A 24,184-nucleotide genomic window follows, 5' to 3' on the forward strand; every position below is an offset into this window, starting at 1 on the left:
ACCACTGAACCACATCTCCATCCCTTTTTTGTATTTTATTTAGAGACAGTGTCTCACTGTATTGCTTAGCACCTCCCTAAGTTGCTGAGGCTGTCTTTGAACTCATGATCCTCCTGCCTCAGCCTCCAGATCTGCTGGGATTACAGGTTTGCGCCACCACAATAATGATTTTGAGTTGTAAATTAAATCTTAGTAAAGCATTCAGTATTTATTGGTAGACTGTTATATGGCAGGCATAGTTCAGATCTTAAGTTTACAACCAAGAGTAAGACATAGTGTTATGGTCAGTAAGCTTTAAGGTTAATGGAAATATAAGCAACATAAGTTGACATTGTAATACAGTGAATAAAAAGGAGCTAATACGGGAACACAAAAGAGGGAGATCAAGAAAGATTTCCCTAGTCAGGTGCAATGGCACATACCTGTAAACCTAGTTACTCAGGAGACTGAGGCAGAAGTACCACAAGTTTGAGGCTAGCCTGACAACATCAAAAATACAAAGGACTGGGGATGTAGTGTACCCCTGGGTGCAATCTTCAGTACTGAAGGGGGAAAAAAAGGGGGCAGAAAGTCTTCCCAGAAGAAATAAGATATGTTTTGTTTTGCTTTTGGTACCAGGGGTTGAACTCAGTGGCACTTAACTAATGAGCCACATTGCCGGCCCTTTTTATTTTTTATTTTGAGACTGGGTCTTACCAAGTTGCTGAGGCTGGCTCTGATTTTGTGATCCTCCTGTTACAGCCTCCTGAGTTGCTGGGATTACAAATGTGCTCCACTGCGCCCAGTAGAAGAAATAATTTTTTTTTAAATAGGATTTTTTATTTTGAGTTTTCTTTTTTTTTTTCTTGTTTTTTTTTAGTTGTCGATGGGGCCTTTATTTTATTTATTTACATGCGGTGCTGAGGATCGGAACCAGTGCCTCACGTACACTAGGCAAGTACTCTACCATTGAACCACAACCCCAGCCCAATAATTTTTATTCAAAAAAACCTGGAGGAGAGAAATTTCTGGCAGGAAGAATATGTGCAGAGGTGTGGAGGAGAAAGGGATGTATACATACAGAGGTGAGAGAGGAGACAGTAAGTCTAGGGAGTTGGTATTAATTCCAAGTGAATAAGGCATAGCTAGTGGGAGATGAAATAAATGGAACTGAAGGGTTAAACAGGTACCAGATTGAGAAGTACCTTGTAAACCAATTTAGGAAATCTTGACTTTTTTTGAATGTAGTATGGAAGGAGTGACTTACTCAAAATTGGTTTTAAGAAAAAGTTACTTGACTATAGTGGTGAAGAGATAGGCACTAGAAGACTGTTGCATTAATCCAAGAAAGATTTTGGTGTCCTGAAATAAGTTAGTGGAAGAGAAAATTTCTGAAAGAACTGGGAAGAAATCTAAGGAGTCAAAATGAAACTTAGGATTCTGTTTTGGACATCTACGGATATAACATGCAATTTATGAAGTTATGGGATAGTAGAAGAGGTTTGGTGAGTTGATTAATTCAATTTTGGATAAGTTAAGGTTCTGCCAGTGGGAACTGTTGAACAAGCACATGAATGTTTGGGTCTAGAAAGAGGTCTGAGAGATCTGTCATATTGGTGGCATTTAAAGCTAAAGAAGTGGATGACATCTTGCAGGGAGAGTATTATGAGAAAATAGTAGGCTGTAGGACACAAAACTGAAGGAACATCAACATCTGGAGGACTATAAAGAAGAAAGTAAATAAGAGACCCAGGAGAAACTAATGTAGGAAGTAAGCCAGGAAAGAATGATGGCCCTTCAAACATCAGAAACATGGTGATACCTCATATTGGATAGGCACAGTAGGAAATCAGAAATCCTAGAGGTTCGTTTTGTTTTTTGTTTTGCTCAGGGCTGGAAGATAACGTTAGAAACCATCTTGACTCTTTTCTGATTTAGATAAAATTGCCAACAGAATTAAACTGACTTAGATATGTTTAGGTGAATACTTATCAAACTTATTTGTAGGAAAGGACCCTTTCCCCTTATTTTAAAATTTCCAATCTTCATGTATCAGTATTTTTGTAAAATATAATAAAATCAATTATGAAGACATAAAATAAAAGCCCAAATTATTTTTAAAATTAAGGTGTAAGTGCTGGGAATGTAGCTTAGTGGTAGAGTGCCCTATATTCAGTCCCTAGCACTGCAAAAAATAAAATAAGGTGTAATTTACATGCAGAAAATTTTTACCCTATTTGTTTTATAGTTACATAACTTTTTAAAAAAAAATTTTTAAATATATACTTCAGTTGTTAGTGGACCTTTATTTTACTTATTTATATGTGGTGCTGAGGATCGAACCCAATGCATCACACATGCCAGACAACTCTCCCCCTGAACTATACAACTCCAGCCCCTAGTTACATGTTTTGATAAATAAAACAATCCTTTAACCACTAGCACAGTTGAGATGTAGAACAAGCCTGGTGTAGTGGTGAGTGTCCATAGTCCTAGCTACTCTGAAGTCTGGGTAGGAGGATCACTTGAGCCCATGTGGTTGAGACCAAATAGAGCAACAGCAGGAACCCGCCTCAGGGATAAATAAAAGGAGGATGCAGAACAGTTTCTGCTTCTTTGTAGTTACCCCTACACTTATAACTTAAATCGTTTTTAGTCTGATTTTTTTTTTTCTAGAATGTCATAAATGGAATCACAGTACGTAACCTTTTGAATCTGGTTTCTTTCCCTTAGCATATTGCATTTGAAATTCATTCACATTTTGTGGTGTCTGTAGTTCCTTCCTGTTACTGGTGAATAGTATAATATTTTATGGCTATTTATTTGGTACTGGGGATTGAACCCAGAAGTGCTTTATCACTGGACTACATCCCCAGTTCTATTTATTTTTTGAGAAAGTGTCTCACCAAGTGGTTGAGGGCCTTACTTAATTGCTGACACTAATCTTGAATTTGGAATCATCCTGCCTCAGCCTCTGACTCTCTGGGATTTAGTTGTGCACCACCACGGTTATGTTAACTTTATTTATCCGTCCCTCAAATTAAGCAAACTTGTATTGTTGCCAATTTGGGGAAATTACAGATAAAACTGCTAGAAACATTAGTGTGCAAGTACATGAATTTAAGTTTTTATTTCCTTTGGATGCATACCTAGTTTGTTTATTGGATCTTATATGTCTAAATTGCTGAAGAAACTGCCAGATTTTTTTTCAGAGTCAACCATCCCATTTTTCATTTTTAAGCAGTATAGAAGAGTTTTGTTGTTCTCTTCTTGGCAGCACTTGGTATCTTAGGGTGTTCTTTCTTTTTTTTTTGCCTTTTTATTAAGTGTATAATAGAATCTCATTGTGGTTTTAATTTGCATTTCCCTAGGGGCTATTGCTTTGGGGCATTTTTTCCATATGATAACTTGCCATCTATAATTCTTCTAATCTTCAGCATCTAATTATTAGGTTCAGTTGACATAAAATTACTCCATAAGTTTGCTATCAAAGTTTCTAAATACTTGCACTGGAATTTTCTGTTTTTTTTTTTGTTTTGTTTTGTTTTTTGTTTTTTGTTTTAACTGTTCGAGGACCACACTTTGGGTAACACTAGTCTAGGTAATGGCAGAACAGGGACCAGAACTTCGGTGCCTTTATTCCTAGGCTTATGCATTTTTACTGTGTCACTGCTTCCCAATCTCATTAGGTTTTTTTGGTTTTGGTTTTTAAGTTGTAGATGGACACTTTTTTTTTTTTTTTTAATGTGGTGCTAAGGATCGAACCCAGTGCCTCATATGTGGGAGGCAAGCGCTCTACCACTGAGCTACAGCCCCAGTCCAAGTAGTTTGTTTTTGATCCAGTGAACATTGCTTTTTAAATTTAACTTTTAGCTCCTGGGTGTGGTAGTGCATGCTGTAATCGCCGCAGCTCTGGAGACTGAGGCAGGAGGTTTTCAAGTTCAAAGCCAGCCTCAGCAAAAGCTAGGCACTAAGCAACTCAGCAAGACCCTGTCTCTAAATAAAATACAAAAAAGGTCTGGGGATATGGCTCAGTGGTCTAGTGCCCCTGAGTTCAATCCCCAATACCGCCCCCCACAAAAAATTAACCCTTCGCTTAATCATTTCATTTCCCTTGGACTTAATAAATTTAGTGTTTTATGTATACATTAATTTTTTTTTTCTGTTCTTGAAAACTTAAAAGCTTGCTAAGTGAAGACATAAAAGTTTCCAAGTATTTCTTAGTTGCCACTCCCTTTTCCTTTGTGGATAGTTATAGTTTACTCTGTTACTATTGCTGGGAGAAATATGGAACCAAAAAGTAACCCCTTTGTGTCCCTTTCATTTCTATAAAGGAGTTGGAAAAAAACAAATCTGTGACTGCTACACTTTGCTTCCTTGATTGTAGTTAAAAGACATCCTCCTTTTGACACTAACAGTAATATAGTATATAAGCATAAGGAACTATTAAAGTTTGTACTATCTCTTGACTCTTCCTTGCAGCTGTGTTAGACAGGGACTGCGTCATAGGTTTGGGGCTGTTTCCTGTAGCTAACCATTAATGAAGAAAAGGGTGTAAAGGAGACAACAGCAAGGAAATGGCCACTCATAAATTGTGTGCCATAAACTGAGTTAAATATGCCACTCAGTACCATTGGTAAGCTTAAAATAGATGGAAGAAAGAAAGCTAAAGGATAAATAAAGAAAAAGGAGCACTTTTGGTGATAACAGGATAATGGGATTCCTGCCATAGATTATAGATTACTAAGTGAATTAAGCTATCTTTTTGTTACCTATAAATTGGGAATTCATAATAAGCCCGTTTTCACAAGTTTAAGTTTCAAACTTGTTTTATTAGACCCTCCTTAAAAGGTATACTTTAATGATAAAATAGAAATCTTAATTCTTCATTCTTTTTATTTTTGGGGTACTAGTGATTGAACTCAGGGCTTTATGCTTGCTAGGCGAATGCTCTACCATTGAACTAAGATCCCAGAAGCCCAAGTTTTTATAACTGATCCATTAAATTGTCATTACTGGCACTGCGGGGAATAGCTTATTGGTAAGGCACCAGCTCAGGGTCATGGGTTTGATCTCCAGCCCCTCCCAACCCCCCAAATATTATTACCTTTGGGTTTATGGATAAAATTTGCCTTTTAAGACTTATAGACAGGGTTGGGGTTATAGCTCAGTGGTAGAGGGCTTGCTTATCATGTGTGAGGCACTGGGTTCAATCCTCAGCACCACATAAAAATAAAGGTATTGTGTCCATCTATAATTTTAAAAAATTTAAAAAGACTTCCAGTCATTAAGAACTACCGTACTGGAGCCTTTAATTATCTTTTGGTTAGCTTCTGTTTCTAAAACAATATACTAAAAGGCATAACAACTGATACACCATGAATGACTGATTATGCCAGAACAGATGCTAAGATGATTTCTCTTTATTTAAGATATGGTACACTTTGCTTTATGGGCTTCTTTTTCTAACACTACCTTTCTTTAATCTTGCCAAGGCTTAGCATATGTTTCCTTAAAAAAGAAAAAAATAATCTGCAGAGTCTGATGGCTTCTATTCCCAGCTACTGGGGACACTGAGGTGGTAATATAAAACCCCAGACCTCGTGCATGATAGGCAAGTGTTCTACCCCAGAGTCACATCCCCAGCCCACCCTTAGTAACTCTAAAGATGAAAATCATTCTGTCAAATTGTCCACAGAGGTGTAATAGAACCATCCCAAGATGTGCTGTGGATTGTGTCGGTTCTAGCATTAAATGGATGAGGGAGAATTATGGACCAGATGGCAAAAAGGTCTCTCCTCATCTTAATTTTGGACCCTGAGTATTGACACCCTCTGCCCCAAAATATTACAGTTATTATTTTATTATGGTTTTGTTATTTTTGTGTCTTGAAATCTTATAAGAATTCCTTTTAATAAATTGTATTTTAATCTTTGGTTCTACTTGGAAATTTTGGAGTACTTACAGATTCTTGTTATTCAGTTTTCTGTTGCTTTAGTCTGTCACACTGGAGTGGTGTTTAGTTGATACAGATTTCTTTGGTTCAGATCCCTTTCATGTATCATTTCATCCTTTATCTGTAATATTCATTTTTTAAAAAAAATTTTTTTAGTTGTAGATGGACATACCTTTATTTATTCATTTTTTTTTAATGTGGTGCTGAGGATTGAACCCAATGCTTCACACATGCCAGACAAGTGCTCTACCACTGAGCCACAACCCTAGAACTGTAACATTCACTTTTTAATAGTTTTTTTGTCCCCCAATAGTAGGGTTTGAGCCCAGGGGTGCAGTAACTGAGATTACAAGCATGGGCCATTGTGTCCAGCTGGGTTTTTTTTGTTCGTTTATTTGTTTAATGAGAGTTTAATGTGAGTGAGACATAGATTCATAGCATCAGGTGAGTAAGAAAAATAAACTCAATTATCCTGTTCTGTTTACTATCTGACAAAATGTCATTCTCCATAAGCTACATATGAATACTCACATTTTATACTATATGTTTTTCATTTGTTGTTTATGTATAGCTTGTATACCATATGACCTTGGACAGTCTATATTTATTAAGAGCTTATTAATCCTTTGTCAATTAAGAACTGTGCCAGGTTCTTTTATGTCAGTTTTTCTTAATCTCCACAAACACTTCATGAAGTTGGTGATTACCCATTTTATAACTGAGGGATCTCAGGCCTTGAGAAACTAGTAATTTACTCAAAGTCACACAGCTAGTCAATGACAGAACTAGGATTTATACTCAGGTTTATCTGAGTAGTTCCCAGGCTCTTGATATCTATACTGTATTCCTTAAACTGTGTACAGAAGGAAATATGAAGAATGTTTTCTCTTTATTACTAGGTACAGGACTGGACAGAAGCAAAATTTTGATATATTTTAACTACTTGGTGTCTTTCTATCCCCAGGTACTCAGTGTATTTTTGATGCCCTAAGTTCATCCTGTGTGGCACTTAATTTAGGTGTTACTTACCTCTTCCTCCAAAGGCACTTGACATGCTAAAACTACTTTAAATTGTTTAAATTTCTTCTTCAAATTTGTATTCTCTATATATCAAACCTTAATTCATTATTACTGTCTTTTAGGAAGGAGCAGTATGATTGGATTAATTCAGGTAGTGAAATGATTGATACATTTTACTCTTCAGTAAGTGCTTATATTTTAATAAAATGTTTATCCCAATTAATGTCTTAATTGATAATATTTTAGGCAACATAATAAAGTAAAGAAAAAATTAGGCAGTTAGGGATGGCTTTTGAAATAGACCAAAAGGTTGACAGGTCTATTTGCTCGAAGATTAGCTTAACAAATTCCTGATTTTCATAGTGTCATTTATTTCATTTCGATGGCACTGGCATTGGAGTTTCAGTAGGATGAGGGTGACAGAAAGGGAGACAGTAACAGCTTTTATGCATTGGTCATTTTTGTTGAAATTTTTATCAACAAATAAATTTCAAAATGAGAGCCAACAGTATTAAATGTTTTTATAGTAGTGCCATCAGCATGTTCTTTGTGCATTTTGTGGTACTTCAGGGCTGTGTGAGCACTTAGACAAGAACCAAAATAGTATAAATGAACCGTCAATTATCTAAAAGGAGTTAAGAATTGGTAGATTCCTTGAGCAACTGGTTTTAGAGTTTATTGGGAGACAGATGTTAATGCTTCATCTGTGCTAGAATGGGCAACCACAGTAATCTACTTTCAGAAATGCTAATAACTTTCAGAAGCTGCTGTGTAGTTAAGTAAATTAAAATGACAGAGTGTAGTAGACCCTAAACTTTTCTTTTTTTTTCTCTTTTGCCGGGGGTACTAGGGATTGAACCAAGTGCTTTACCACTGAGCCACATTCCCAGCCCTTTATTTTTTCTTTTGAGTTAGGGTCTCAGTAAGTTGCTTAGGGTCTTGCTGAATTGCTGAGGCTGGTCTCTCATGAAGTCCTCTGCCTCAGCCTCCCAAATTGCTGGGATTACACTAGGCTGAACACTGAATTTTTAGGTTGGCATTTAAAAAGTACAGCATAGTATAACTGGAGACATTGTAAGAACATTAGGAAAGCACTGAAACAAAACCTTACCTTTTTTTTTGGGGGGGGGGGCGCTGGGGATCGAACCCAGGGCCTTGTGCTTGCAAGGCAAGCACTCTACCGACTGAGCTATCTCCTCAGCCCCCAAGCCTTACCTTTTAAGAATAAGGATATGGGAAGCACAAAAATCTTGAAGTTGATTATCAAACTTGTGTTGTTTTGCCCCTGAGAATTTGTATTTAATTACCTGACATAGGTTGGCTAATGGGCTATTTGAACTCTTTTTCCTCAAAAAATTTATATTTTTATTTCAAGATTTCTCTTTCCTCCTTCTCCCTCCTTCTGTCTTATTCCTTCTCCCCCCTCTGTTTCTGCCTACATTCCCTCCTTCTTTTGCTAGGGATCAGACCCACAGTCTCAAGAAAGCTAAACATATGCTCTGCCACTGAGCTGGGCCCAGATAAGAGATTTCATTTTATATAGTGCTTTCTGAAGGTGAAAATGTAAATTTGTACATACTACAATTTGAGAATTTTTGTTTCAGTTTGAATGCGTGTTTCGAGAGAGGTAACTGAAATGAGAAAATGAGAACTGGGCCATTCAGTGAGTTTTTAGTTTGTAAGATAGAAGAGCTAGCAGAAACAAGAATAGAGTTTAAGACACCAAAAGAAAGTATGTACCTATTGCTCCATCTACTTTAGGGTGAGGCAAGGAGGTGGGGAAAGGTCCAGAACTTAACAGAAAGCTGGGTATTTAGTATGTTGTCAGGAAAAATGAGAGGAATGGTTTGACTGATACCACTATCCAAATCCTGCAGATAATGGTTTTGTGAAGTACTACCAGCGGACCTATTTACCACATGTAGACCATTGTGGCTGGAGGAAACAGTATAGACTTGAGAGCAGAGGGATATAAAATAGGAGAGGTAAATAAAGTTCAGATTTTGTATGTAATTTGAGAGAGATTAACTTTTCCAGTTAGCAGTGTATAACTGTTAAAGTAGGGGAGATAATCAGTTAAATTATTTTATAGTGTAGAGAGTATATCAGTGAGGAGCCTGACCAAGAGCAGTGAGGTGCAGTAGTTCTTGAAAGTCATGTTAGACTGTAGCAGTGAGCAAAGAGAAGAGGTAAGGTGCGAGTGGTATTAATCAGATGAAACTGTAGGATTTATTGGTTGACAGATGGCATGTTCACACTTGAGGGAGAAAGAAGAGTAAGAAAGTTTCTTAAATTGAATAATATATGAACCCTTTTTAAGAAAAAAATCTCCTTGTTCCCATGTAGCTTAAATTATCACGTATGCCCACATATAAGAAATCCCAAATATATGTCTAGTGTTTTGTTTTTCCTCTGCTCTTGCATAGTAGTCAGTACAGACCACCTCTTTGTGAACAGTATGAGGATATCTCTTTACCCGCAAGCAAGCAATTTTATAGCTGCCTATATATGTCTTCTAATCCAGTTCATTTCTGACACTTTAAATACCTGGAGACAGTGTCAGATCCCACAGGTTGAGACTCAGTCCCCAAGACTGCCCTGTCTTCTTTAGATGCCAGTTGCAAACCCCAGGTTGTTTTTACCTGTCTGTGCTTTTGACTGACTGTATATATGCTCGCTCCCCTTTCTGATTCAGTTAATTTGCTCCAGCAGCTCACAGAATGCAAACACTTAAGTTTCCCAGTAAAGGATTATTTCAAAGGCTTCAGATAAAGAGATACGTAGGGGGCTGGGGAGATAGCTCAGCTGGTAGAGTGCTTGCCTCGCAAGCACAAGGCCCTGAGTTCAATCCCCAGTACCACAAAAAAAAAAAAAAAAAAAAAAAAAAAAAAAAAAAAAGATACGTAGGGAGTGGTATGGAGAAGGGATGTGGAGCTTCCATGCCCTCTCTGGGTACAGCATCCTCCAGGAACCTCACCTATTTGTCTATGCAGAAACTCTCTGAATCCTATCTTTTCTGTTTTTTAAGTGGAGACTTCATTACATAAGTGTCATTAAATCCTCAGTAAGTGGGATCATTTTAACCTTCAGTCCTTCCTTCTCTTGAGGTTCAATAGGACTGAGTCTCAGTCCTCTAATCCCACCTTCATCTTTGGGGAGAGCAGCCCCCATCCTGAAGCTACCTTGGGACTGCCAGCCATTAGTCAGTTCAGTTGCACACCAAAAGACACTTAGCACCAAAGATTCCAAGAATTTTAGAAATTGTACTCCAGAAAAGATGTAGAAGACCAAATATTATATATATTTATTTGTTAGTTATTACTTTTTAAACTTTGGGTTTTCATTTCCCAGAAGAAAAGAATGGAAGAAAAAGAGGTTTGATCTTCTGGGAAGAATCTCTGGGACTCACTCCTTCTATTTTGTCTTTTCCTTGAAGATTCTTTAGAGAATCCTCCATTGCAGTTGGACAGATGTGTCCTACTGCAAGTATGACAGCCATCCAGGAGAAAAACATTCCAGTTCTCCAACCCCGTCACGTATCATGTCATTCCACCATCATTGAAGAAGGAAGGAGAGCCAAATGTCAAGACAGGCTGAGGGGGATCACTCAGGCAACCTAGAGAATCCTCACCTTAAAACAAGCAAGCCATATTTTGTTGATCACCTGTATATCTTCTTCTGTGACGTGTCTGTCCAGTTCCTTAACCCATTTATTGATTGGGTTCTTTGTATTTTTGGTATAAAGTTTTTTAAGTTCTTTATAAACTTTGGAGATTAGTGCTCTATCTGAAGTGTGTGTGGAAAAGATTTTCTCCCACTCTGTAGGCTCTCTCTTCACATTATTGATTGTTTTTGCTGAGAAAAAACTTTTTAGTTTGAATCCATCCCATTTATTGATTCTTGCTTTTATTTCTTGCCCTCTGGGAGTCTTGTTAAGGAAGTCTGGTCGTAAACCAACATAATGAAGATTCGGGCCTACTTCTTCTGTTTGATGAAGGGTCTCAGGTCTAATTCCTAGATCCTTCATCCATTTTGAGTGGAGTTTTGTACAGGGTGAGAGATTGGGGTTTAATTTCATTTTACTGTATATGGATTTCCAGTTTTGCCAGCACAATTTGTTGAAGAGGCTATCTTTTCTCCATTGTATGTTTTTGGCACCTTAGATTTCTTCTAACTCCAATTAGAATGTCTATTATCAAGAATACAAGCAATAATAAGTGTTGGCATGGATGTGGGGAAATAGGCATATTCATACATTGCTGGTGGAGTTACAAGTTGGTGCAGCCACTCTGGAAAGCAGTTTGGAAATTCCTCAGAAAACTTGGAATGAACCCGCCATTTGACCCAGCTATTCCACTCCTTGATTTATACCCAAAGGACTTAAAATCAGCATATTACAGTGATGCAGCCACATCAATGTTCATAGCAGCTCAATTCACAATAGGTAGATTGTGGAACCAACCTAGATGCTCTTCAGTTGATGAATGGATAAAGAAACTGTTGTATATATACACAGTGGAATATTACTCAGCCATAGAGAAGAATAAAATTGTGATATTGACTGGTAAATGGATGGAGTTGGAGAATATCATGCTAAGTGAAATAAGCCAAGTGCAAAAAACCAAAGGCTGAAAGTTTTTTTCTGATAAGTGGATGATACATAATGGGAGAGGGGGCGGGTGGGGGTTGCAAGAGAAGAATGGAGGAACTTTGGATGATGTAGAGGAAAATGAGGTGGCGGGGTCGGGGAAGGAAAGATAATAGACTGAAACAGACATTATTATCCTATGTACATGAATGACCCGATTACCTGAATGGTATGAATCTATATTGTGTACAACCATAGAAATGAAAAGTTGTACCCCATTTGTGTACAATGAATCAAAATGCAGTCTGTAAAAAAAATAAAAATAAAAATATATGCTCATATAAAACAAAACAAAACAAAAAATCCAAGAGAGATTCCCATGGCAAATAAAGGAAAGGAAAGCAAGCAACCTCCCCCCACCCCTGATTAAGAAAGAGACAAAAGGAAAAGGGAAGAGAGTATAGAGGAGCCACAGGGCTAGTTCAAGACATCCCAAATATATTTTTAACAATATTAAATGTATTTATCCAATTCCCCCCCAAAATGGTGTTTTTTCATTTTTTTTGTTTTTATGCTAAGATACAGAACAAAATTTACCATTTTAACTATTTTAAGTGTAAATGTCAGTGGTATTAAATAATTAACAATGTGAAGTTATCACTACTGTTTAAAGTTGTTTTACAACTTTTCTGTTATAAAACTAAAACTACAGCAGTTAAACAAAAATTTTCCATTCCTCATTCTCGCTTCCCCCAACCCTTGGCAACCACCATTCTACTTTCTTTTTGTTGCTGTCATTGTTTTTGTTGCAGATGGATGTAATAACTTTATTTTTTATGTGGTGCTGAGTATTGAACCCAGTGCCTCACAGGTGCTAGGCAAGCATTCTGCCACTGAACTACAACCCCATACCTCAGCCTTCTGCTTTCTGTCTCTAAAATTTTGACTACTCTAAGTTCTTCACATAAATGGAATTAGTATTTGTCTTTGTCCTACTGCTTATTTCACTTAGCATAATGTCTTCAAGGTTCTTCTATTGTAGCATGTCAGACTTTCCTTCCTTTTTAAAGGCTGCATGATATTTCATTGTATGTATAGACTGCATTTTACTTACTCATTCATCTGTCAGAAGACAGTTGGGTTGCTTTCATGTTTTAGTTACTGTGAATAATAGTGCTTGAAAATGGATATACAAATTGGGTGTGGTGGTGCATGCCTATAATCCCATCAGCTTGGGAGGCAGAGGCAGGAGGATCACAAGTTCAAAGTCCAGCCTCAGCAACTTAGTGAGGGCCTCAGCAACTTAGTGAGACACCCTGTCTCAAAATACAAAATAAAAAGGGCTGGGGATGTGGCTCAGTGGGAAAGTACCCCTGAGTTCAATCCCCGGTACTGAAAAATAAAAAAAGAAAAGAAAAAACTCATATTATCACTTAAGAAAGAGGTAAGTTTACAAAAACTGGATATTTGAACTAAGGAAAATAAGATTGTGGTACCATCATCAGGGATGTGTCTGAGTGGTTAAGCATTCCTGAATTCAATCCCCAGTACCAAAAAAAAGAGAAAGTGGCTATACAAATATTTGAGATCCTGCTTTCAGTTCTTTTGGGTATATTCTTAGAGGTTAAAGTTCTAGACATATAAGGTAATTTTACTTTTAAATTTTTTAGGTGCTGCCATACTGATTTTCATGGTGGCCGTACCATTTTACAGCCTAACAGTAGTGTACTCAGGTTTTGGTTCTCCTCATCCTCCCCAACACTGTTTCTTTCTTTCAATAGTAACTGTTCTACTGGATGTGTGAAGTAGTACCAAAAAAAGGTTTTTGGCTAACATAAGCATGTACATTTCTAAGACTAAATGAGTAGATGCTTTTTTTTTTTTTTTTTTTTTTTTTTTTTTGGTAATGTTATTTATTGATTTAACCTTAAATTGCACAGTATTGCATATTGGTAGTTTTTTCCACTCAAGTTTCATGCTTTTTTTTTTTTTTTTTTTTTTTTTTTTTGCAGTGCTGGGGATTTGAACCCAGGCCTTGTGCTTGCGAGGCAAGCACTTTACCAACTGAGCTATCTCCCCAGCCCCTATTTTTTTAATTTACATCTTAGGTTTGTGTTTTTGTCATCTGTCTGAAAAGTTGTAGCTTTTCATTGTCACCTGACAATTTTTTGGAGCATGCTGGTTTTTACTTGTTTTTACGTTGTTTGAGATATAACCACTTAAAAATTTCTATGTGATGCTTTTACTGAAAATTTTGTCAGAAGCCTATTTATCCCAAGTACCCATTTGCTATTTGTTTTCACAGTGAAACGATATTGCTTTATCAATTTAAATTATAAATACTTACAAAATATATATACACAAATGTAAGTACAAAATTTAAAAGATAGAGAAAGATTGCCCATGATTCTGGCTCCTCTCTCCCTGATGTTACCAGTGCCTGGGTAGGGATCTCCAGGGGGTCCTGGCCCAGATTCTTGGCATCCCAAACAAAGACTTGAGTGGGATGTGAGAGGTTGGCAAGTAAAGCAAAGATTTATTGAAAGTGAAAGTACATGGAAGAGTGGACTGAGCTACATAGTACACAGTGGGGCTTGCTTTTATTAAGCTGTGCCTAGTGTGTTGGGTGGGGCTGAGGTCCCTAAGGGCAGTAAATTCTCTTCTACCATGCCCTGTCTCATACCTAACACTGGTGTATTATCTCTTGAACCTAAGCACTATGAGATAGCTCTAAGTGAATTTATTAGACATTGATCCCACATAAGCACAAATATAAAGCTAGGTGCTGGGTATGCAAACACAAGAAAACCAATCCTTGTGTTCAAGAAGCTTCTACTTTATGCTCCATTTGTGTACAATGTGTGAAAATTCGTTCTGTTATGTAGAACCAATTAGAACAAATAAAAAAAGTATATATATTATAAAATAAATCATACACAAATACAGCTATGCAAGAAGTATAAATGATCAGGAAGTGAATTCTTGTGTACTCACAACTCAATTTAAGAAATTAAACATTTTGGGTACCAAAAACAAATGCTTATATTTTTTTCAGAGAAGCCAGAAAGTAAACCAGCATTTACTGCTTAGCAGTACATCCTGGATATACTAGAACAGTATAGGGTTGGGGACTAGGAAGTATTTTATCATTCATAATGACAAAGTAACACTTCTGGTGAGTCTCAGTCAACCTGAACTAGATGACGAAGAAAGGGCATTCCAAGCATGAGACTTAGTTTGACTATAGTAGATTGTATAGATAGAGAAGAGGAGAGGCAAGCAATGCCAGAGAAATAAGCTGAGATCTCATCATAAAGGACTTTGCAGGTCATAAAGACTTTGGAATTTATACTGTAGGTGTCAGGAGAGAGCCACTAGGAATTTTAAACGAGGGTGTGTGGCAGGTAGATGATAGAACCACAGTAGTATTTTTGGAGTGCATGCTAGCAGCAAGGTGGACGATAGAATGATGATCAGTTAGGAGCCTGTTGTAATCAGGTATGAAGTATTAAGGACTTGATCTAAAGTCTTACAGGTAGTAGTAAGTTGAAAGCAAATGAGAGGTACAGGGGTAGAGTCAGCACTTCAGTTTCTCACAGTAAGGCTAAAGGGCTGACAAGAGGCTCAAAATGAAATGAAATTGGACTTCCAGATAGTAGCTTTAATTTGAGCCTTCACCTTGGTGAAATCTGCCTAAACTGAATGGTTTTGAACTTCCCTTTTTATAGCTACATAGGGCATAAGAAACAAAGCTTGGGATCTTCCAAGGGAAAGGAGTTTAAAAGGAGATCCTTCCCCTTCATGAGACTGAGATTTAATGTTTCAACCGTGGGGGAGGGGGTGAGGGCACATTTATAGGGATAGATATCTAACAAGGTTTGTTGCAGAATAACATTTTCCATGTGGTCTTGAAAAGCCTCCAAGTCAAGAATGTATTTAAAATAGTCTCTTGTTTGGTATTAGTACCTGTGGGCACCTTGCAAAATCTTTGAAATCCTCTTAGGAGGGATGAACTTTCAACCCAGGCTTCAAAAATCCACAGATTAAAATTCCAAGGCACACAAGATCAGTCAAAAAAAAAAAAAAATCACAAATCCTGAAGAAACCTTGGTGCACACTGTGAGAACCAGAAAAAAACAGAAGACAGTGACCCATAGAGACTGCAAAAAGTTTATCTTGTGTCTTAATAACAATATTTGTTTGATTAATATGCTTGAAGAAATGAAAGATTGAAACAGAAAAAGTTAAGGGTCTCTGAAACATGATGAAGTAGATAAGGAAATAGAAATAGAACTTCTAGTTATAAAAGATTAAATGAAATTAAATAGATGGATAGATTGGCACAGCTAAAGAGAGAATGTGAAATGGGAGATAGCTTTGTAGAAAGTAACCATGAATGCAACATAGAATGATAAAGAGATAATAAATACATGCAAGAAAGCTTGAGACAAAGGCAAAGTGAAGATTTCTAACATAACATTTATTTGAGTTCCCAAAAAGAAATATGGTTCAAGGGGTGTGGCAGTGGTCAAATGACTGAAGAATTTTCAGAATTGATAAAAGATAATTTATATGTGGTGAAAATCCACTGAATCCCAAGGAGGATAAGTAAAATTAGCCCCAACAAATCAGAGTGAAACAGACAGGAAACAGGTCACAGAGGAATCTTAAAAGTAGCTAGAAAGGACCAACCAGATTACTATAAAACTCTTTTCCTTTAGTCTAACAGCTGATTTCCCATTAGGAACAACAGAAGCCAGAAGACATTGGAATGCTATCTTCAGTGTAATGAGAAAATAGCTGTCAGCTTTGAAATGACATACCTAATAAAGCCATCTTGTAGGAATGGCAGCAAAATAGACATTTTCAGACAAAAACTTAAAAGAGCATTTACCACCATCTGAAGGAGATTCTAAGGGACATAATTTAGATAAAGAAAATCCCAAATGGAAAGTTTGAGATACTATAGTGGCCACAAAGTATTAAATCAAATGGATGCTATAATTTACATTGTTATTACACATTTATGTTGTTTCCAATTTTTCATTATTAACTGAAGCTACTCTGGACCTACATAGAGATGTTTACGCACATACATTTTCCATAGATTTAGTTCTTTTGACTACAAGTGCACATTACTAAGTCAAAAAAGGAGTATTTTTTATTCTCAGTACATGTTGATTTCTTAAAGGTCTTTACTAATTTACATTTCATTTTAACCGACCATGCTTATTTTGCTTACGGATCAGTATTAGTGCCAGTATTAAATGATAAAAGATTCTTATTTCTTATCAGATTTTGATTTAGTTATATGTTTTAGACAAAAATGACCCATCTAACTTTTTTCTTGCTTGTGTGGTATTAAAAATGCTTTGTAACAAATGCTAATTAGAATTCATTCTTTTTAACAGAAACTATTTCTAACTTTCTAGAATGATGTTTTTTATTTAAAAAAATTTTTTTTCAGTTTATTAATTAATATATACTTAGGCCATTTAAAGAAATGGCAAATGAATGCTTTATTTAGTTTTCATTTTACTGTAAAAGATGAGTATTTTAATGCTGCTACATTCTCTTCTAGTTCTGTATATTTCATACCGGCCAGTCACCAGTATAGAAATAAACTTATTTTAAAAGGTCATTAATTCTAAAAGGGAAAAGGATTATTGATTTGCTTGACAATTCTGTATTTTAATAAAAACTGAATGAAAGAAGGTATCTTTAAAGCTTTTTCCCCCTCTCTGTCCTTTTGCTATTTCAGGTGCAAGTGAAAGTGTAGGAAAACATATGCTTGAAGCCTGCAACAATAATCTGGAGATGGCAGTCACTATGTTTTTGGATGGTGGAGGAATTGCTGAAGAGCCCAGTACCAGTTCAGCAAGTGTCTCCACTGTCAGACCACACACAGAGTATGAATTTATTTTTTATTGTTAGGAGCTACCCCTTGCCTAAGTTAACTAGTTGCGTTTTTATTAAAATTAGGTCATTTTCTGGTCTTGGAAAAAAAATTAAGGTTGGAAGCATCTGAAAAAGTATCAGGTGAAAATTTTTGTATTTATATACCTTGAATTCTGTAGAGCACTGTCATGTCTGTTTTTTAATTGTCTCTTAGTCGATCAACTATGTGGTCTTCACATAAAGTCCTAGAGGCCAGCAGTGGCATGGTGGAGGGTGAAGCTTCCAGACTAGGATTGGCCTGTGGCCTGGAGGCAAGGCTTGAATGCCTCACAAATAGCCAAAGGGCAGGTGGGGAATCTTAACCAGTGAGCAAGCCTGAGCTCAGTAATTTTTCTGACCACATAGCAGTTAAGTCGCGTAACAGAAGTCTGGTAAAACTCATATTTCCCAATTCTAGATTTTCTTACATTATTCCAGGAAAGTGAGTTGCCATGAAAAATTAAAAAAAAAAAAAAAAAAATTCTGGGCTGGGGTATAGTTCAGTGGTAGAGTGTATGCTAAGCATGCATAGGGCCCTAGGTTTAATCCCTAGCACTTTAAAGTATATTTAATTTACTTTGAAAAAAGAAAAAAGAATTTTGGTTCTCTATACCTTAAATAATTACATGTAGCTAATCATTAAAAGCATCCTCGGTTTATTGAACTGTAATAAATATGGAATAATAATATTGGTGAAGAGATTTGGTGGATTTGCCCTTTACAGTTGATATCAGTAAGAGTATCAGTATTTGAAATAAATACCTGTTGGGCAAAATTTCAACTGTCTTTGGAAAATATTAGACCTGAACCTTGTTCAGAGGGAAGACCATTGTTTTGTTTTGTTTTTTAATAATTTTTTTAGTTGTAGATGGACACAATACCTTTATTTTATTTATTTATTTTTATGTGGTGCTGAGGATTCAACCCAGTGCCTCTCATATGCGAGGCACTAGCTCTGTCACTGAGCTCCAAGCCCATCCCTGATTTTTATTTTTTTTTTTACCCAGTGCTTTGCACACATAAGCACTTTACTGCTGACCTAATCCCTAGCCCCCAACCCCTTATTTAAAATTTTAGTTTGAGACAGTCTCACTAATTTGCCCAGGCTTGCCTTAAACTTGGGATTCTCCAACCACAGTCTGCCTTAGCTGGAGTTATAGGTTTATGTCATCATGCTCAGTGGAAAGCCGTTGATTTTTTTTTTTTTTTTTTTTTTACCAGAGATTTAACCCAGGGATGCCTAACCACTGAGCCACATCCCCACTCCTTTTTATAGCCTTTTGAGACAGAGTCTCCTAAGTTACTGAGAGCCTCTAAGTTGCTGAGGCTGGCTTTGAATTTGGGATCCTCCTACCTCTGCTTCCCAAACTGCTGGGTTATAGGCCTATGCCACCACACCCAGCAAGCCATTCTTTTTTGTGGGATACCAGGGATTGAACTCAGAGGCACTCGACCACTGAGCCACATCCCCAACCCTGTTTTGTATTTTATTTAGAGACAGGGTCTTACTGAGTTGCTTAGCGCCTTGCTTTTGCTGAAGCTGACTTTGAACTAGCAATCTCCTGCCTCAACCTTCCAAGCCGCTGGGATTATAGGTGTGTGCCACCTCGCAGCTGATTTTTTTTTTTTTTTTTTTTTAAAGCAAGCAAGCAGCAGGTTTATTGCAAAAGTGACAGATAGACTTCTGAAGAGAAGAGGCCCCAGAGCTGGGAATCCCAAGCCATTGATTTTTGAGAAAAATTTAGAAACCCTTAAGTGAGACTTTAGTATTTTTTATAGCAGTCATTATATATAACATAAGATTTAAGAGGAATCCTTTTAAATAGGATTATGTAAAATACTAGTACTTTATTTTTACTAAAATAGAGATAAATTTAAAAACCAGATCACATACAGGCATAATTGCCTCTTTTGTTGAGCTAGTTTCATATTAATGCAGTATTGATTCCACATGAAGTGTGAATCTTAGGGGTCATTATAAATATAACATTTTCCCCTATTAGTGTTAGCCATTTATTTCAAGTGTGATATTCCATTCTCCTCCAGCATGGCTCAGATTTTTAATGGGAATCAATACGAAAATATGATTTAGTTTATAGAAACTTGAATAGTAGATAAGATTTGATTTAGGGGCACATCTGCCCTTCTCACTATATAAAACATGTTTTTTAAAATTGCGCTTTAAAAATATGTACATTTTCTGAGGTTCTGGGCATAGAATTCAGGGGTGCTGTACCACTGAACTATGTTATGAATTATTAGTATGCTCCATGGAGGTAAACTTTGGAGAGAATTGACTTTGAAAAGATGTATAATTACCTTTTCTGATTGATCTGTTTGGGTCTGTTTAGTAAGTAACCTAATGTCACACCTGTGTTAGTCTCCTTTGTAATCAACATAAAATTCACTGCCAATTTATTTGATCTCACTTTAATATATCCTTGAGATTTAATTATCTACTATTTTATGTAATGTGATACTACTTCTGTTAAGCCTGTTTTACCATTTTTGTCTGCTTTTTTTGGGTAAATATCCTATCTTTTTTTTTCCTTTAAGAATTTAGAGTGGGGAACTTGAGAAGGAATGGGAAATATCTTTTTATTTTTCTCTTTGTTCTTTTTTCTTTATAAGATATTTGAGCTGTCTATGCCAGGTACTTTATCCTAGTTCATCTCTGTGGAAATCATCTAAAAAACTTTTATCATGATTACTGTGGTTCCTGAAAGTCACAAATTCTGGGGTTCATTTTACTTAATTTAAATGTATTCACAGTAATTAGTTTGAAGGTATTAGAAAACAGTTCTCATTTGAAATTTTCCTACTTTTTTAATAGAGAAGAAGTCCGTGCCCCAATTCCTCAAAAGCAGGAAATATTGGTGGAACCAGAACCTTTGTTTGGTGGTAAGTTCATTTTTCTCCCCTTAATTGACTTTGTTGTGGTCTCTAGAATTTTAGTAAAAGAATTCAGATATGAAGGCTTGTTCAGGGATTGTTAACTTAAAGTGTAGTCAAAGTCAAAACATTTTCCTTTTCTTTTTCTTTTTTTTTTTTTTTTGAAATTGAACCAGGAATTGAACCCAGGGTCTCTTAACCACTGAGCCACCTCCCCAGCCCTTTTTTCATGTTTTATTTTGAGACAGGGTCTCACTAAGTCCTTATGGCTTTGCTAAGTAGCTGAGGTTGGTTTTGAACTTGAAATCTTCCTACCTTAGCCTCCTGAGTTGCTGGGATCTTAGGTTGCATTTCTGTACTCTGCTCAGGAGAGTTGCACAATTGGTTCACAAAAAGCAAAAAAGATTAAGCGGAACAATTACTATTTGTTGTCGAAGGCAAAAGAACGAAAGTTAGTATAAAGAATTGTTGTAGTGGGGAAAAAAAATCTATCATTAGATAAAAGATTTTTTATTGTTTGTTTTCTGAATCCCACTTGACTGACTTATCCTTATTGTCTTGCTATCTATTACCTCTCTCTCTTTTAATTTTTAGAATTGGTTATCCTACCTTGAACAAAGGAGTAAATCCCTTTTTTGTGCAAAGTAAATGTGCTGTCAGTCTGGTGGAGAATGGGAAGTTGCAGCCTTTTCATTTTTTATTTTGAGAGAGGATCTGGTTAAGTTGCTAAAGCTGGATTTGAACTCAAGATCAGTCTCAGCCTCTCGAGTTGCTAGAATTACAGGTGTTCACCACCACACCCAGCACATATAAATTTTAAATAAAATTTATAGTTTAGTAAGCATTTTGTTTCCCTTTTGCGAGCCAAATACTTTATGCATTAATGGATTTATTTTAAAAAATAGAAGTTGAAGTTTTAATCTGGTTGGGCAGACATAGAAATACATAGAAATTCGAGAATGGCAGTTGTAACTTGAGAACAAGAGACTTCTATAAAGTTTTGTACAATAGAAGAAAAGTTGAGAAAAGGATGAAGAAAATTATATTAATCATATCTTTTGACTTGAAAATGCACCTTAGTTGAGAGTTTTTTAAAGATAGACCTTTAACTTGGCAGTCTTGGAGTTTACTATAGCAAGAAATAAAAAAATGTATTTGTCCTATGTCTATAGGGAGTTGATTCTAGGAGACTCCCTCACACCCTCTTCTTGTGGGTATCAAAATTTGTGGTCACTCAAGTCTTTGAATAAAATGACTTAATATTTGCATATAATCTATGCATGTCCTTCTGTATACGTTAAATAGTCTCTAGATTACTTGTAATATCCCATATAATGTAAATGCTTTGTAAATAGTTGTATTGTTTAGGGAATAGTGACAATAAAATCTGTATGTGTTCAGTATGGAATCATTTTTTTTCTCTAAAATTTTTCTACCAGTGGTCAAGCTACAGACATGAAATTTGCATATATGGTTGTGTGTGTGTGTGTGTGTGTGTGTGAGAGAGAGAGAGAGAGAGAGAGAGAGAGAGAGAGAGAGAGAGAATATTTCTGGATTCAGAAATAAATAAAGGTAGGGGGGAAATGATGAGATTAGAATACTATAAATATAATAATCCTTTCTGAACTATTCAGGTCAACTGGTCATTGTGCTGTTATTACATCAGATATTAATGTGGTGTTCATATTTTTTCATACAAATGTTGTGAACAGATTTTGGAACTGAAGAGTAATGTTCTTAGGAACTGTATCTTCTCTTTATTTAGAGGAATAAGGCAAAGTCTTTGAGTGGTAAAACTACTGGAGATGATTCTTTGTTTTGGTGTTGAACAGAGAAAACAGGGTTTCTTTTAAAACCGTGCTTATCGTTTTTTTCTTCTAGAATGACATACACTGAGGAGGAAGAGTGACTTTATACAGTTAGAAAGTCAGATTTTACTTTTCATTATTAGGCCTTCTTATAACTTGACAAGGGTCTTTGAAGAAATGTTTTTTTCTTAGGGCAGTATTGATTTAAAGCACATTTCTTAAAAGTGTGATCTGGGAGTCCCTGATGCCCTTTCTGGGGGTCTGCAAAGTCAGTTATTTTCATAATAATGTTAAGAAGTTGTTTGCCTTTTCACCAGAGTGACATTTGAAGTGATGGTTACAGAAGCAGTGGTGAGTTGGACTGTCAGCATCTTAGTTGTATTAGGGCAGTGAAACCAAAATGTATTACTAGTTATAGACTTCCTTTTTTTTTGTGGTACTGGGAATCGAACTCAGGGCCTTGTGCTTGTGAGGCAAGCACTCTACCAACTGAGCTATCTCCCCAGCCCAGTTATAGACTTCTTAACAGTCACATTCTATGTTTACAAGCTAATTCAAAAGGCAGTCTTTTATAATCTTGATGAAGCATTAAAAAGCATTATTTTCACTGAGTCTTAATTTTTGAGTGTACATTTTCAGAATACTCTGAAATATGATGTGTATGCATAATGCACTTCTGCATGCTGAAGGTACTATGGTTGTCTTCAGCAAAAGCACTTTTGTGGTTATTTGAGTTGGAAACGGAATTAGCAGCTTTTTGCTGACAGACTAGTTAGACTTAGGGACATGGCAGACATGTTCTTGAAAATGAAGAGTGAACCTGTTACTTTAAGACAACAAATAATATTTATTATCAGTGATATTTGAAGAATTTTCAAGTAAAATCAATTTTAGAAAATTTGTATCCACTATTGTAAGCCTAATACCCTCCCAGTACTTCTGAAATCAGTGGTAACATTAACAGGTGTTTTGTTGGTTAGTTGGTTAGTTTTTTGATATTGTAATGAAATGTTCCACATTTGGAATATTTACTTAGCTCAGTGAATAATTACTATAAGTGTGTTAGGTGACCAATGCATGATATTACAAAATCATGCACTGGTAAGATTAATTCATACTTTAAGATGGATTGTATTAGATATTTATTGCTGTGTAACAGATTGCTCCAAAATTAAACTGCTGAAAATAACAAATATTTGTTATATCACAGTTTCTGTGATCTAGGAATCCAAGCATAGCTAAGCTGGGTGCCTTTGTTTAGGATCCCTAATCAAGGTGTCTGCTGGCTACAAGTCATCTCAGAGCTTGAATGTAGGAGTATCTCCTTTAACTCTTGGTTAGCAATATAACTTCTTTACCGCAGAGCAAATGAGAGTCAGAGAGGACTGCCCAAGATGGAAGCTACTGTCTTTTTGTAACTTAATTTTGGAAATGTCATCACTTCTGCCACATTCTATTTGATATCACTGATAATCAGGGTATTCACATATAAAATAATGAGAGGGATGTATGTGTAAGTTTTGTGTCACTATAGCAAAGTACCTGGGATAATCAGCTTAAAAAGAGGAAAGGTTTATTTTGGATCACAGTTTTGGAGGTTTCAATCTACAATAGGTTGTCCCTGTTCCTTTTGGTACAGGGACAACAGCAGAAGAACATAATGGTGGGAGCACCTGGAGAAGGAAACAGCTCATTTTGTGGCAGTTAGGAAGCAAAAAGAGGAAGAGACTGACATCCCCCTTTAAGGGCACACGTTCAAAGGCCTAACTTCCTCCTGCTAGGCTCCATGTCTCAATGCTCCACTACTTCCCAATAGCACTGTGAAGTGGGAACTAAACCTTTTTACACATGGGCCTTTTGGAAGGCAGTTATCCAAACTCTAGCAAGAGATAATTGTGGGCTCATTTTAGAGAATGCCTGCCACCTATAATAATGGATTTTAATGGAACAGAATATGAAAAGTGCATTGATAATATTTCAAATTCATGTTGCAACAAACCTTAA

The 24,184-nt window shown here is 36.3% G+C and overlaps 1 protein-coding gene across 1 annotated transcript in view; it reads left to right on the forward strand.

Annotated features, from left to right (window-relative positions):
• Positions 1 to 24,184, forward strand: part of Ubxn7 (UBX domain protein 7) — a 62,565-nt gene that overhangs the window by 5,149 nt on the left and 33,232 nt on the right. The window contains exons 2-3 of the mRNA XM_047564271.1: positions 17,305 to 17,452; positions 20,314 to 20,381. Of these exons, the coding sequence (XP_047420227.1) occupies positions 17,305 to 17,452; positions 20,314 to 20,381 (216 nt within the window). The remainder of the gene's footprint in view (positions 1 to 17,304; positions 17,453 to 20,313; positions 20,382 to 24,184) is intronic.

This window comes from Sciurus carolinensis, chromosome 9, assembly GCF_902686445.1.
Source record: "Sciurus carolinensis chromosome 9, mSciCar1.2, whole genome shotgun sequence".
Classification (NCBI taxonomy): Eukaryota; Metazoa; Chordata; class Mammalia; order Rodentia; family Sciuridae; genus Sciurus; species Sciurus carolinensis.